General features: G+C 35.2%; 1 protein-coding gene across 9 annotated transcripts in view; it reads right to left on the reverse strand.

The window, feature by feature from the left end:
• Positions 1-13510, reverse strand: part of LOC135277257 (ankyrin repeat domain-containing protein 62-like) — a 109396-nt gene that overhangs the window by 42280 nt on the left and 53606 nt on the right. For 8 of the 9 annotated variants that reach the window (XR_010344867.1, XR_010344869.1, XR_010344868.1 and 5 more), the window contains 3 exons: positions 12569-12732; positions 5604-5637; positions 5188-5329 (listed from right to left, as the gene is read on the reverse strand). Coding sequence is in view for 4 of the 9 variants with exons in the window: in XM_064383220.1 (XP_064239290.1) it covers positions 5188-5329; positions 5604-5637; positions 12569-12732 (340 nt within the window). In the remaining 5 variants the exon portion in view is untranslated. Of the gene's footprint in view, positions 1-5187; positions 5330-5603; positions 5638-12568; positions 12733-13510 lie in introns of those variants that run through there. The other variant, XM_064383241.1, reaches the window with a different exon arrangement.

Below are 13510 nucleotides of genomic sequence, written 5' to 3' on the forward strand. Positions count from 1 at the left end.
AAACCACATGATTATTGCAATAGAGGCAGAGAAGGCTTTCGACAAAATTCAACAGCCCTTTATGCTAAAAACTCTCAATAAACTAGGTATGGACGGAACGTACCTCAAAATAATAGAAGCTGTTTATGACAAACTCACAGCCAATATCATACTGAATGGGCAAAACTAGAAGCATTCCCTTTGAAATCTGGCACTAGACAAGGATGCCTTCTCTCTCCACTCCTATGCAATATAGTATTGGAAGTTCTAGCCAGAGGAAACAGGCAAGAAAAAGAAAGTGTATTCAATTAGGAAAGGAGGAAATCAAACTGACTCTATTTGCAGATGATATGATTGTATATTTAGAAGACTCTATCATCTCAGCCCAAAATCTCCTGAAACTGATAAGCAACTTCAGTAAAGTCTCAGGATGCAAAATCAATGTGCAAAAATCACAAGCATTCCTATACACCAATAACAGACTTAAAGAGAGTCAAATCAAGAGCAAACTGCCATTCACAATTGCTACAATCTCCTTGAAGGACCTCCTCAAGGAGAACTACAAACCACTGCTCAACGAAATAAGAGAGGACACAAACAGATGGAGAAAAATTCCATGCTCATGGTTAGGAAAAATCAATATCATGAAAATGGCCATACTGCCCAAAGTAATTTATAGATTCAATACTATCCCCATCAAGCTACCAATGACCTTCTTCACAGAACTGAAAAAAACCACCTTAACCTTCATACGGAACCAAAAGAGAGCCCGCATAGCCAAGTCAATTTTAAGCAAAAAGAACAAAGCCAGAGGCATCATGCTACCTGACTTGAAACTATACTAAAAGGCTACGGTAATCAAAACAGCATGGTACTGGTATCAAAACAGAGATATAGACCAATGGAACAGAACAGAGGCCTCAGTGGCAACGCCACACATCTACAACCATCCAATCTTTCACAGACCTGAGAAAAACAAGCAATGGAGAAAGGATTCCCTGTTTAATAAATGGTATTGGGAAAATTGGGTAGCTACATGCAGAAGGCAGAAACTGGACCCCTTCCTGACACCTTATACTAAAATTAACTCCAGATGGATTAAAGACTTAAACATAAGACCTAACACCATAAAAACGCTAGAAGAAAACCAAGGCAAAACCATTCAGGACATAGGCATAGGCAAGGACGTCATGACTAAAACACCAAAAGCATTGGCAACAAAAGCCAAAAATAGACAAATGGATCTAATTAAACTCCAGAGTTTCTGCACAGTAAAAGAAACAATCATTAGAGTGAACTGGCAACCAACAGAATGGGAAAAAATTTTTGCAATCTACCCATCTGACAAAGGACTTATATCCAAAATCTACAAAGAACTAAAACAGATTTACAAGAAAACAAACAAACCTATTCAATAATGGGCAAAGGATATGAACAGACACTGTTCAAAAGAAGACATATGTGAGGCCAACAAACATATGAAAACATGCTAATCATCACTGGTCATTAGAGAAATGCAAATCAAAACTACATTGAGATACCATCTCATGCCAGTTAGAATGGCAATCATTTAAAAATCTGGAGACAGACGCTGGAGAGGATGTGGAGAAATAGGAACACTTTTACACTGTTGGTGGAAGTGTAAATTAGTTCAACCATTGTGGAAGACAATGTGGCGATTCCTCAAGGACCTAGAAATAGAAATTCCATTTTACCCAGCAATCCCATTACTGAGTATATATCCAAACGATTATAAATCATTCTATTATAAGGACACATGCACACAAATGTTCATTGCAGCACTGTTTACAATAGCAAAGACTTGGAACCAACCCAAATGCCCATCGATGATAGACTGGACAGGGAAAATGTCCAGGACCATGGAATACTATGGAATACACCATGGAATACTATGCAGCCATAAAAAATGATGAGTTCATGTCCTTTGACGGGACATGGATGAATCTGATTTTTTAAAAAGGAAAAACTCTCAGGAAAGTAAGAATCCAGGGACCTTCATCAGCATGATAAAGAGCATCTATGATGAACCCACAGCTAACATGCGTCATGGTGAAAAACTGAATATGTTCCCCAGAAGATGAAGAACACAAGAATGTTTGCTTTCACTGCTTTTATGTTGCATTGTTCTGAAGATTCTGGCTAGTTTAGTTAGGCAAGAAAAAGAAAAGTCATCCCAGTTGAAAAAATAAATAAATCTGTCTTTATACACAACCATGATCACACAATAGGTTTGGGTAAATTCTAACCTATGGGCCAGCTTCTTGTCTTTGTCAATGATCACAGCTGTGTTCATTAATGTACAGGTTGTCTATGGATGCTCTCATACTACAATAGCAGAGTCAAACAGCTAAAACAGAGACCCCTTTTTCCACAAGTCTTTAATAAGAAACTACTTTAAGAAAAAGTTTGACAGTCTTTGGTGTATATAGAAAATCTCATCAAATCTTCCAAGAATGTACCAGAACTACTCAGTGAGTTCAGTAAGATTGGACTATGTAAAATCAACATAGAAAAGTCAATTGTATTTCTATATATTAGTGAAAAACAATCGGAGTAAAAATTTTAAAATATCATTTATGACTATATCAAAATGTGAAATACAGAAACATCTGATAAAACACAAGAAGACCTATATACTAAAAACTACAAAATATTACTGAGAAAATTAACTATGACCTATATAAATGCAGACATACACTTCTTCAGGAGTAGAAAGATTCATTATTGTTAAGATGTTCATTCTCCATAAATTAATCTATAAATACAACACAATCCCAACCTAATGTCCAAAAAGCCAGGAGGCTTTTTTTTAAGTTGACAAGTCAATTCTAAAGTTCGTGTGGAAATGCAAAGGTTCTAGTACAGCCAAAACAGAACAAATAACAAAATTGGAAAACTGATTTTGAGAATTATTATAAATCAATAGTAATCAAAACAATGTGTCACTGGTACAGGATGAACATCCCTTATTCAAAATGCTTGGCACCAGAAGTATTGCAGATTTTGGATTTTGGAATATTTGCAAATATATAAAATGATACCTCTAGGAGATAGGACCCAGGTCTAAACATAAAATGTGCTTATTTTTCAAACACACCTTATACACAAAGCCTGAAGGTAATTTTATTTTATTTTAATTTTTGAGATAGTCTTGCTCTGTCACTCGAGCTGGAGTGCAGTGGTGAGATCACAGCTCATTGCAACTTTCACTTCCCAAGTTCAAGCGATTTCTTGCCTCAGCTACCTGAGTAGCTGGGATCATAGGTGTGCATCAACACGCTTAACTAATTTTTGTATTTTTAGTAGAGATGCAGTTTTGCCATGTTGGCCAGAATGATCTCAAGCTCCTGACACAAAGTAATCCTCCCGCCTCGGCCTCCCAAAGTTCTGGGATTATATGCATGAGCCACCGTGCCTAGCCTCTGAAGGTAATTTTAAATATTTTATAATTTTTTGCATGAAACAAAGTTTGTGTACATGAGCTGCTCAGATATGGGACTTTCCACTTGTGAGATCAGGTTGACAATAAAAACACTGGATTTTACAGCATTTCAGATTTGGGATTTTTGAATTAGGGATGCTCAACCTATATAAAGAAAGTCAAATACAGACAGTTTCGAACTTAAGGTGTTTTAACTTAGTAACTTTACAATGGGTTTAATGAAGTACCACTTAGCTTTTGACTGAAATCAGAAGTAACCCTACCATAATTTGAGGAGCATCTGTAAATTAATAGAATTCAATAGAGTCCACAGGCAAATAGATGACATACAGGCAACCAGTTTGTTTCTGACAAAGGCAGGACAGCAATGTAGTAGAGAAAGGATAGCCATTTCCATACATGGTGCTCAAACAACTGGCTGTTCATATCCAAAAAGTTAACTTGAATCCATATACCTCATTCTATATATAAAAATGAACTCAAAATGAAGCGTACATTTAAATGTAAGACCTAGAACTATAAAACTTCTAGAATGAAGCATAGAATAAAATTTTTGTAAAAATTTTGAGAAAATTACTTGTGCTAGGCAAAGATTTCTTAGATATGACATAAAATGCAAACTCTGTAACTAAACAGAGTTCATCAAAAGTAAAAACTTCTGCTCTTTAGAAAAGACACTATTAAGAAAATGAAGTGAAGCCACAAACTGGAAAAAATGTTCTTGTAAAGTAATAGTGTCCAGAACTCTTAAAATTCAACAAGCAAGAAAACATCCACCTAATATTGTAAATGGAAAAAGATATGAAAACACAGTTCACCAAAGAGGATGTACAGATGGCAAATAAAACATGGAAAGATGTTCAATATGTTTATTAGTCATTAGGATCATGCACAAAATCCACACCCATGAGAATGCTACAGATAAATACTGCAATACTTAGTGTGACAACACAGCAACTGAAACTGTCCTATTCTGTTGATGGCAATGGAAAATGGTACACGTTTCGGAAAACAATTTAGCAGTTTTTCTAAAAAGGGAACATAAAGCAGCACAGGACACTTTCATGGGTGATGGATAAGATAACTATGTTCATTATGGTGACAGTTTCACAGGTGTATACACCTATCAAAAAACTTATTAAGTTGTACATCTTACATATGTGCACTTTAACATATATCAACTATACCCCACTAAAGCTAAAGATTGTATGAGCAAACACCTGGGGCACTGGCTGTGACATGGAGAGAAAAAAGGATATGAAATGATGCAGTATAAAGCTAGAGTGCTGACATGTCTACCTTATAGCAATGACAAGTGGCAGTTGGGTGTTAAGCAAGCAGGTAACATGATCAGATGTAAATTTTTTAAATGTATATAATTATGGTTGCAGAATAGACCATGGTTTTGGAAGGTGGAACAGTAGGGAAAAGAGTTGAAAAAGAGTTATCACATTATTCAACATACGAGATAATGACCTGACCCTGGGTAAAGGCACAGGAGAGAAGCAGAGTCAGCAAAAAGATTGGGAGTGTCATTCACACTGAGGAAAGTACAGTGGAACGATCACAGCTCTTTGGTTAAGAGTATACAAGATAGAGCAGTTCTCATTCCATATTCACAAAAAGCATGTTTCTGAGATGAACATCCCTATAACACATCAGTGATCTATGGTACAGTGTGTGCAATGTGTGCAAACATTACTGTAGGCTAGGGAAAAAGCCTTATATTTATGCATTGGTCCTACCTTTACACTCCACTCTATGTTGTTCAATGAGTAACATAAAATTCTTATCATCAGAGTAAGGCAACTCATCATCCTCTGAGGTTGTTTCAGATGACTGAATTATGTCATCGAGGTCATCCTTGAAATGTACATGTCTTTTAACCTATAAAATAAATAACACTGTTTCAAAATGTCCCCCAAATATTTATAGCATATATTAAATGTACACCAGTGGGAATTATTCATCTTTTTTTATGAGCAAAACCAAAGTACTTCTTAAAATAGTTAATAGACTGTGGTTAAAAGGGTACCTTTATAAATGGTTACTGCTGCTTTTTCAAAGCCAATATCTTTACTACAAAAGATTTTCTGTTTTTTTAAGTGACCTTTAATAAGGGATTTTCAACAACATTCTTGACAATTTACTTTTACAATACCTTGTTCTTTTTATTAGATGTTTTCTTTGCAAGCCTAAAAGAAAAAATTACAATCAGGCAAATAGTAAATATGTAAAATACAAAGACTATAACTATTTTCTATATAAAAGCTCTATATTTATCATTTCTCTCTCCTATTCATAAAGTTTACAGGTAATATTTCACAGGTGATGTAAAATACAATCATTTTCTACAAGGGGATAAAGTAAATGGAAAGGGTAGCATTAGTTTTCTGACAGCCAAAGAAAAAGAAAAAACATATTACTTGCATTATTTGATAGAAAAAAAAAAAAAAAAATATATATATATATATATATATATATATATATACACACACACACACACACACTAGGTTTTCCTCTTGTTGCCCCTATTTACTTATTTATTTATTTATTATTTATTTTTTGAGAGAGTCTTGCTCTGTTGCCTGGGCAGAGTGCAATGGCATGATCTCGGTTCACTGCAACTTCTACTTCTAGGGTCCTGGTGATTCTCCTACCTCAGCCTCCTGAGTAGCTGGGATTACAAGTGCCTGCCACCACACCTACTTATTTTTCATTTTTCATTTTTTTGTATTTTTAGTAGAGATGGGGTTTCACCATGTTGGCCGGGCTGGTCTTGAACTCCGGAACTGAGGTGATCCACCTGCCTTGGCCTCCCAAAGTGTTAGAATTATAGGTGTGAGCCACCGCACCTGACCTTATTGTCGTTTTCTATACAAACAAGATTTAATTGGTACTAAGACTTATTTGATAAATATTACTTATGTAACAGAAACGCTTTTTAAAATTATGACATTAGTGAGCTTTTCAGGACATACTGTGCAGATACTATGTACTATTCTAAACACTGTACAAGTGTTTAAGTCACTTGAATCCTCCCAACAATTCTGTGAGGTAGATAACATACCAGGCATTTTATAAAGTAAGAAAGTAGGCATGGAAAGGCCATATAACTTGCCCAACCTCATAAAACTTGTTAGTAGCAGATTAAGCATTCAAACCCATGAACTCTGGCTCCAAAATATGTGTTTCAGGATACTCTATAATACACTATAAAAGTAATATTTATTTTCAAGTGTTTACAAGTAATATAATAGCAGATGAATTCATATTATCTTTCCATTTCTTTCTATGATTACAAATAATAATCTCTGAATCTTGAAATTTTTTAAAAATTAGATTTTATACCTATGCAGCTTTGGAAACCTGCTTTTAATAAACTGAAAATTTGGTTTCTCTAAAGAAATTCACAAAAAAAATTCATTCATCCATTCAACTATTTATTTATGCATTCAACCGAAACTTGCTGAGTGTACAAGACATGTCAAAGACACTGTTGGTCCACAGAAACATTTAATTTTTACATTTGAACAATACAGTCCAAAAGTAACAGTCTGCAATTATTTTTTCAGTAGTTTGCTTTTCTATTATTAATTAGAAAGCTTCCCCTTCCCAGCATCTGAACAACCGTAAAGGAAACATACCTGTTATTTTAGACTACCTTGGCACAGCGATTTGTGATGCTACTTTCAAAGGTACTGTGATACATACATCATCAAGGCAAATTTAAATTCTATCCAATATGACCTAGTGTTTGTATGTTTATTGTTACAGAATTTCTAAAAATATATGCATGTGAGTTTAAGTCATGATCTTCATGTACCATTACATTAAAATAGTCCATTCCTGAACCAATTCTGAAAAAAGACCACTTCTGATAAAACTAAACATGAATAGAAATTGTATGAATAATTGATTTACTATAGATATTTAAAAGATAACTTTCCAATCCTCAGACATGCAAACAAAACCAAATTCCAAAAACACATTTCTTCTCTACCGGCTCATTCTGAACACCAAACAAGAATACTCTAACAGCTTCCATTTTAAAATTGAAAAAGAAACAAGAGTCATTTGAATCTCGCATTCTTCTTCTTTTACTTGTTACCCATTTCTCTACTCCCTTTTGCAGTCAAAGTTCTCTCAAGATTTGTCTGTGCTTAGCCACTACAGTAAGGGTTCCATGGCAACCAGTTGAAACACATCGTTTTAATCAGTCTTCCAGCAGCATTGACACAGTCGAGTATTCTCTAGATTAGTCTGTCTACACTATTTTCTTTCTGGAGAAAGTAATCACTGCTAATATTCCTTTACAAGGAGGTAAGAAAATTAGTGATTTTATCCTTCTTCATCCTTAACCATTTCACTAAAACTGATACCATTATTTTTCTGGAAGACTACCAGGAAAAATTATATATGAACATGAGAAAGACATTATGGAAGAGGTAAAAGACAAGAGGAGCTCACCAGGCCAAAACAAAAACAAAAACAGTAGGAGAAATCCATTTTATATAGAGAACAGAATGTGAGCACAGGGATTAGGCACATGGCATCCAGTTGTTTCCTGGGAAGTTGAAAGGTAAAAAAAATACATGAAAGCAAACACTGAAAGAAGAATGCTACAGTAAACTTGAATGCTACGCTAAAAGGCTGGAGCTCGCTGCCTGCAAGGCAATGACTCTTAGACATGGGGTCATAGTTGGATTTGTGCCATAGTTACTGTTTTAACATGTTTCATTTAAATTAAGTTTTCAGAATACTATGAGGCACATATAGCCTGAAAGAAACTGTAAAATTACCTTAAAGGGAAAAAACACTTGCTTTTAAAATACCTATGTGTCTTTATATGTAGTTCAAAAATAGCACTATTCTGATTAGTTTGAATTTTGTTTGAAATGATTTAGAAACTTTTGTATACTTACAGTGTGGTATCTATTCCTAATATGAAAAGCTGGATTTATCAGCAGAAAATTGTAAACGTGAATAAGAATATCACTATCATGTACCTACATAAATTTAAAAAAAGGCTGAAATTTCCCATTGGAGATTATTATGTAGGAGTTCAGCCTGAGCCCCTAAAAACACAAAAAACAAAAATAAATCCATCAATTTTACCAAAAATATATGTAGATGAGTCTTCTGTTTAAGACTAAGCTTCTAAAAACTATCTTTCTCAGATAACAAACAATTTCTCTTGACTCAAACTTAAAAAATAAGTATATAATTCTGGAATATAAAATAGTGTTCATTTGAGCATAGTTGATAGAAGGCAACTTTCAAACAGAAAACATCTGATTAACATTGCCACAAACTAAGGAAAACTGACCTGTAGCCATGGTAACAGGTAGCCACCCAGAACCAATTTTTAATCTAGTCAATCAATGACCACTGGCCTCATTAACACCAACCAACGAATGTCAGCCACTTGCCTCTGAAGACATCCAGAGACAAACTCATTCCAATCAGCATGCCTGGAAGTGCCAACTAATCCACAACAGTCTTACACAGATAACCACATTACTCCAGATGATGTCAACCCAGTTATGCCTATGAGAGTCAGCCAAGCCTTCAACTTCACTATTCCACAAACCTTTTATAAGGCTTAGTAGCTGCTCCATTACAAGAGACTGTGCCTATATACACCATGGAATATTATGCAGCCATCAAAAATGATGAGTTCCCGTCCTTTGTAGGGACATGGATGAATCTGGAAACCATCATTCTCAGCAAACTGACACAAGAACACAAAATCAAACACCGCATGCTCTCACTCATAGGCGGGTGTTCAACAATGAGAACACATGGACACAGGGAGGGGAGCACTACACACTGGGGTCTGTTGGGGGGGAACAGGGGAGGGACAGTGCGGGGTGGGGAGTTGGGGAGAGATAGCATGGGGAGAAATGCCAGATATAGGTGAAGGGGAGGAAGGCAGCAAATCACACTGCCATGTGTGTACCTATGCAACAATCTTGCATGTTCTTCACATGTACCCCAAAACCTAAAATGCAATAAAAAATAAAAAAAATTTTAAAAATTAAAAAAAAAGAGACTGTGCCTGACCAGCACAGACTTACTAGAGAAAGCAATAAATCAAACTTTTTTTTTTTTGAGACAGGGTCTCGCTCTGTTGCCCAGACTGGAGTGCGGTGGCAAGATCTCGTCTCACTGCGAACTCTGCCTTCCAGGCTCAAGCAATCCTTCTGCCTCAGCCTCCCAAGAAGCTGGGATTACAGGCGCACCACTACTGACAGCTAATTTTTGTATTTTTGGTATAGATGGGATTTCACCATGTTGGCCAGACTGGTCTTGAACTTCTGACCTCAAATGATCCACCTGCCCTGGCCTCCCAAAATGCTAGGATTACAGGAGTGAGCCACCGCACCTGGCCAAATCCAACTTTTATCTGTTTATTTCAGAAGCTAAAGGCTCATAATCCTTTGAAAAGAATTTTTACATCCATTGCATTCACCACACGAATATTTTATTATTCCTGATAAAATACCAGTGAAGTTTGCAACTCCTATGATTCCTTGTACCATGATTGAAATGATCATAATTACCAGTAATAGAATGGTGAATGACCACAATACTAGACTTTTCTCCCTAATTAGAAAACTATTAATATAGAGAGTATAGCTCATTAAAAAGAGCCAAAAGAGTCCATAAAGAGCATAAAGAGCATATAATTGCCAGGTAAAATTGTCAGAATGAACCCATATCAAATGTACTTTAAGTGAGTATTAATGTTTAAAACTGTACACCAGGATAAACCAGACTAGAAAGGCAAAAGCTTAAATCAGGAAAATAAGAGGTCAGATCCTGTGCTGGCTTTTGAGTATTAGGAGAAAATTCGGCATGTATTTTGAGTGAAATGAGAAGCAATTAGAAGTTTTTAACCAAAAGAGTGACATAATCTGACATGTTTTAATAGGTTCACTGGTTAAGAATTGATGAAAACAGGATTAAACATGGAGAAACAGAAGACCAATTAGCAGTCTATTATGCTAATCTAGATGGCCGATCAGATGATAGTGGAGTTGCTTAGACATGAAAGATGTGACTGGTTTTTGGATATATTGTGAAGTTAGACCTGACGAGATCTGCTAACATCTTAGCTGTGGAGTGTCAGAGGTGGGGGTTGGGGGAGGGAGACAGAGAAAGCATGTGTGAGTCAAGGATGACAGCAGGGTTTTGGGCAGAGCATTTACAAGAGTTATGATTAATGGAACAACAAAAGACTACATGAGGGGCAGGTAGGAGGAAGACCATCTGTAGCTAGATTTTGGACCTGATAAATTTGCTGTACCCAATAGTTAATCAAGGAGAGATGTCAAGTAGACAGGTTGATAAATAGGCCTGAAATGGACTGGAGGTATAAATTTAAAAATCATTAGCATATACGAGCTAGTAAAAGTCACAAGAAAAAACCTCAAGAACTGAGCCCTGGGTCACTTCAATCTGTAAAAGGTAGAAGATGAGGAGACGTAAGCAAAACAGGCTAAGATCGATGGACTAGAAAGTCAGGAGGAAAATCTAGGTGAGTGAGTGAGATTCTGAGGGCCAGTGAAGAAAGTGTTATAGAGGAGAGAGTTTTCCATTGGGTCAAGTATTGCTGATAAGTTACATAAAGCGAGATCTAAAGGAATTATGGCTAGATGTATTACAGTGAAAAATCAGTGACAACCTTGAGAATAACAATTTTGGAGGAGTGGTGAGAGTGAAAATTATGGCAGTGAGTTAAAGAGTGAATGGAAAGGAAATTTGAGTCCATGAGTACAGACAGGTTAATTTTAAGGATATTTTCAATCATTTCATAATGATTAATAATGATTAATGATTAGTTACATAGTATGTTTTAATATCTTAAAAGCTTTTAAAAATTATACACACACACACACACACATGCACACACATACACACATATATATATGTCAAGCCAGACATATATGGCAAGTCAGACCAAAGTACTAAATAACATCATAAAATTATAGAACTAAAACACCCCTTGAACATTTCTAGATTATAAAGCTGGTTATCATTTTGGTCATGCTTATAAAGACCACAGAAAGACTAAAGGGCAGTATTTCTTACTTGAGAAAAATCACTCAACTCTGAGATATTTTAATAATATCTGACATATTAAAATAATAAATTCTATAAGATGAAAAAAGGTAAAAATTCAAATCTTATTTTGTCTACTGAATTTTATAAATTATATAATAGGAAGTCATTGTTGTAAAATACGGTGTTGTGCATACTGAAATATCTTTTGAAAGGATAATGGGATGCATTCAAAGTGCCTCAAAAGAGGAGGTTCACTGCATTAGCAGCACCTTGGTTTTAGCATAGGAGTCAGCAAATCAGTACTTGTGGGCCAAATTCAGCCCACTGCCTGTTTTTGTAAGTAAAGTTTTCTTGGAACACAGTGCTACCTATTTATCTATTGTCTATGAAAGATGTCAGAGACCTTCTTGTTCACGAAGCCTAAAGTAGTTACTCTTTACAGGAAAAAATTGGGTGAACTACTGACTTGGTAGATCAAAGATCCTTTGATATATTTTAACAAGTTTTACCAATACACTGAATATTTACATGGAATATAGATCCCCATGTGAAATCCCTTGACAATATTCAGATTATCGTGAGAATCAATATTTGAGCACTCATGCATTGAGAACAAGAAACAAATGCCATAACTAGCAATTTTGTTGGTAATGCAAAGTGCCAAGGTAGTATGTAGTTTCCTTTTGCAACTCAGTAGATATTACAAGTATCAAGATACTACAATATCATATTCTGACAAAATTTACTTAAGATGTGTTATCAAACTAAATGTTTTAAATATACATTACTGATGAAGTAATCAGTATACTATAGATCCAATCTAATTTTAAAAACAGGGTTGCATACTACGTTATTTAATGGGTATGACGATTTACCTATTTCCTTATTAATGGGATTTTAGACTATCTCCAGCTTTGTGATATGATGATGCTATAATGAAAATTCTTAACATATATAAGCATGTAACATATATAAAATCCTTAACACAGATTTATTATACTTAAGATGTTTTATATTATTAAATATTGCTACTATTAAATATTGCTATAGGCTTACCTATTATACTCTTCACTCTTCTGCCTGGGAAATTGATGATTATCAGGTTTTCTGCTCCTTCTTTCTTGGATTAATTCATCATCATCACTGTCACTGTAATCGGCATGTAGGTTTCTTGACACTTCCATTTTCTTATTTCTGCATGTTTTCATTTTTTCTGCAACCTTCAATGAAAGTTTAACACTGATAACAATTGCCATTATTTTATCTAATAGAAAGAACTTTTTTGTTTTCATTCATTTTATCACTTGACTCTGTCATGATAATGGTCATTAAAATATTTTGTATTTAATTTTATCACTATATAATTATTAGCATAAATTATGTTATGATTTTTTCATCAATATTCATATAAAGTCTGAATCATTTCTGTCTGAGTGAATAAAACAAAAATTTCCACACTTTAAAAAAGGTCTCATTTGAAATTTGTGCTTTTATTCCCTCCACTCTTTGCTGTCTAATATAAATTTTCACCCCCTTGTGATGAGCAGAAATAGAGAAATAAAAGGACAAAGCCATGAAATCTGTCCCTTTCTATCTTTACCTCCTGGAGTTTACACTTAATGGCCAGATTTAGAGAATGTGGCATTGTGGGGCTTCAGGAACAGAAAGGAAAATTTCCCCTTTCTGCAATAAGCTTTCCCCACTGTCTTTCATTTTTCTTTTTTCATTTGGATGCTAGGATATCAAAAATGTGAAGGTGCTTGCTGAAAAACAGGAACCAAAATTTGAAACAACAGAAGAAGCAGAGTGAAACCACTGAGATGCTGGATAGAGTTCTGGAAAATGAGATGCTTGCTGCTGTGCAGAGAGAAGGCGAGTCGTGAAAAGAAAATACTGAAGAACAGGATCTCAAGATGAGTAAAAAGCCCCCAAATCACCCTGGAATCACTTTTGAGATTGGTGCTCATTTGGAGGCACTGCACTACTTAAAAAAAATGG

This window comes from Aotus nancymaae, unplaced genomic scaffold (assembly GCF_030222135.1).
Source record: "Aotus nancymaae isolate 86718 unplaced genomic scaffold, 86718_ANA_hifiasm-v0.15.2.pri h1tg000003l, whole genome shotgun sequence".
NCBI classification, from domain to species: Eukaryota; Metazoa; Chordata; class Mammalia; order Primates; family Aotidae; genus Aotus; species Aotus nancymaae.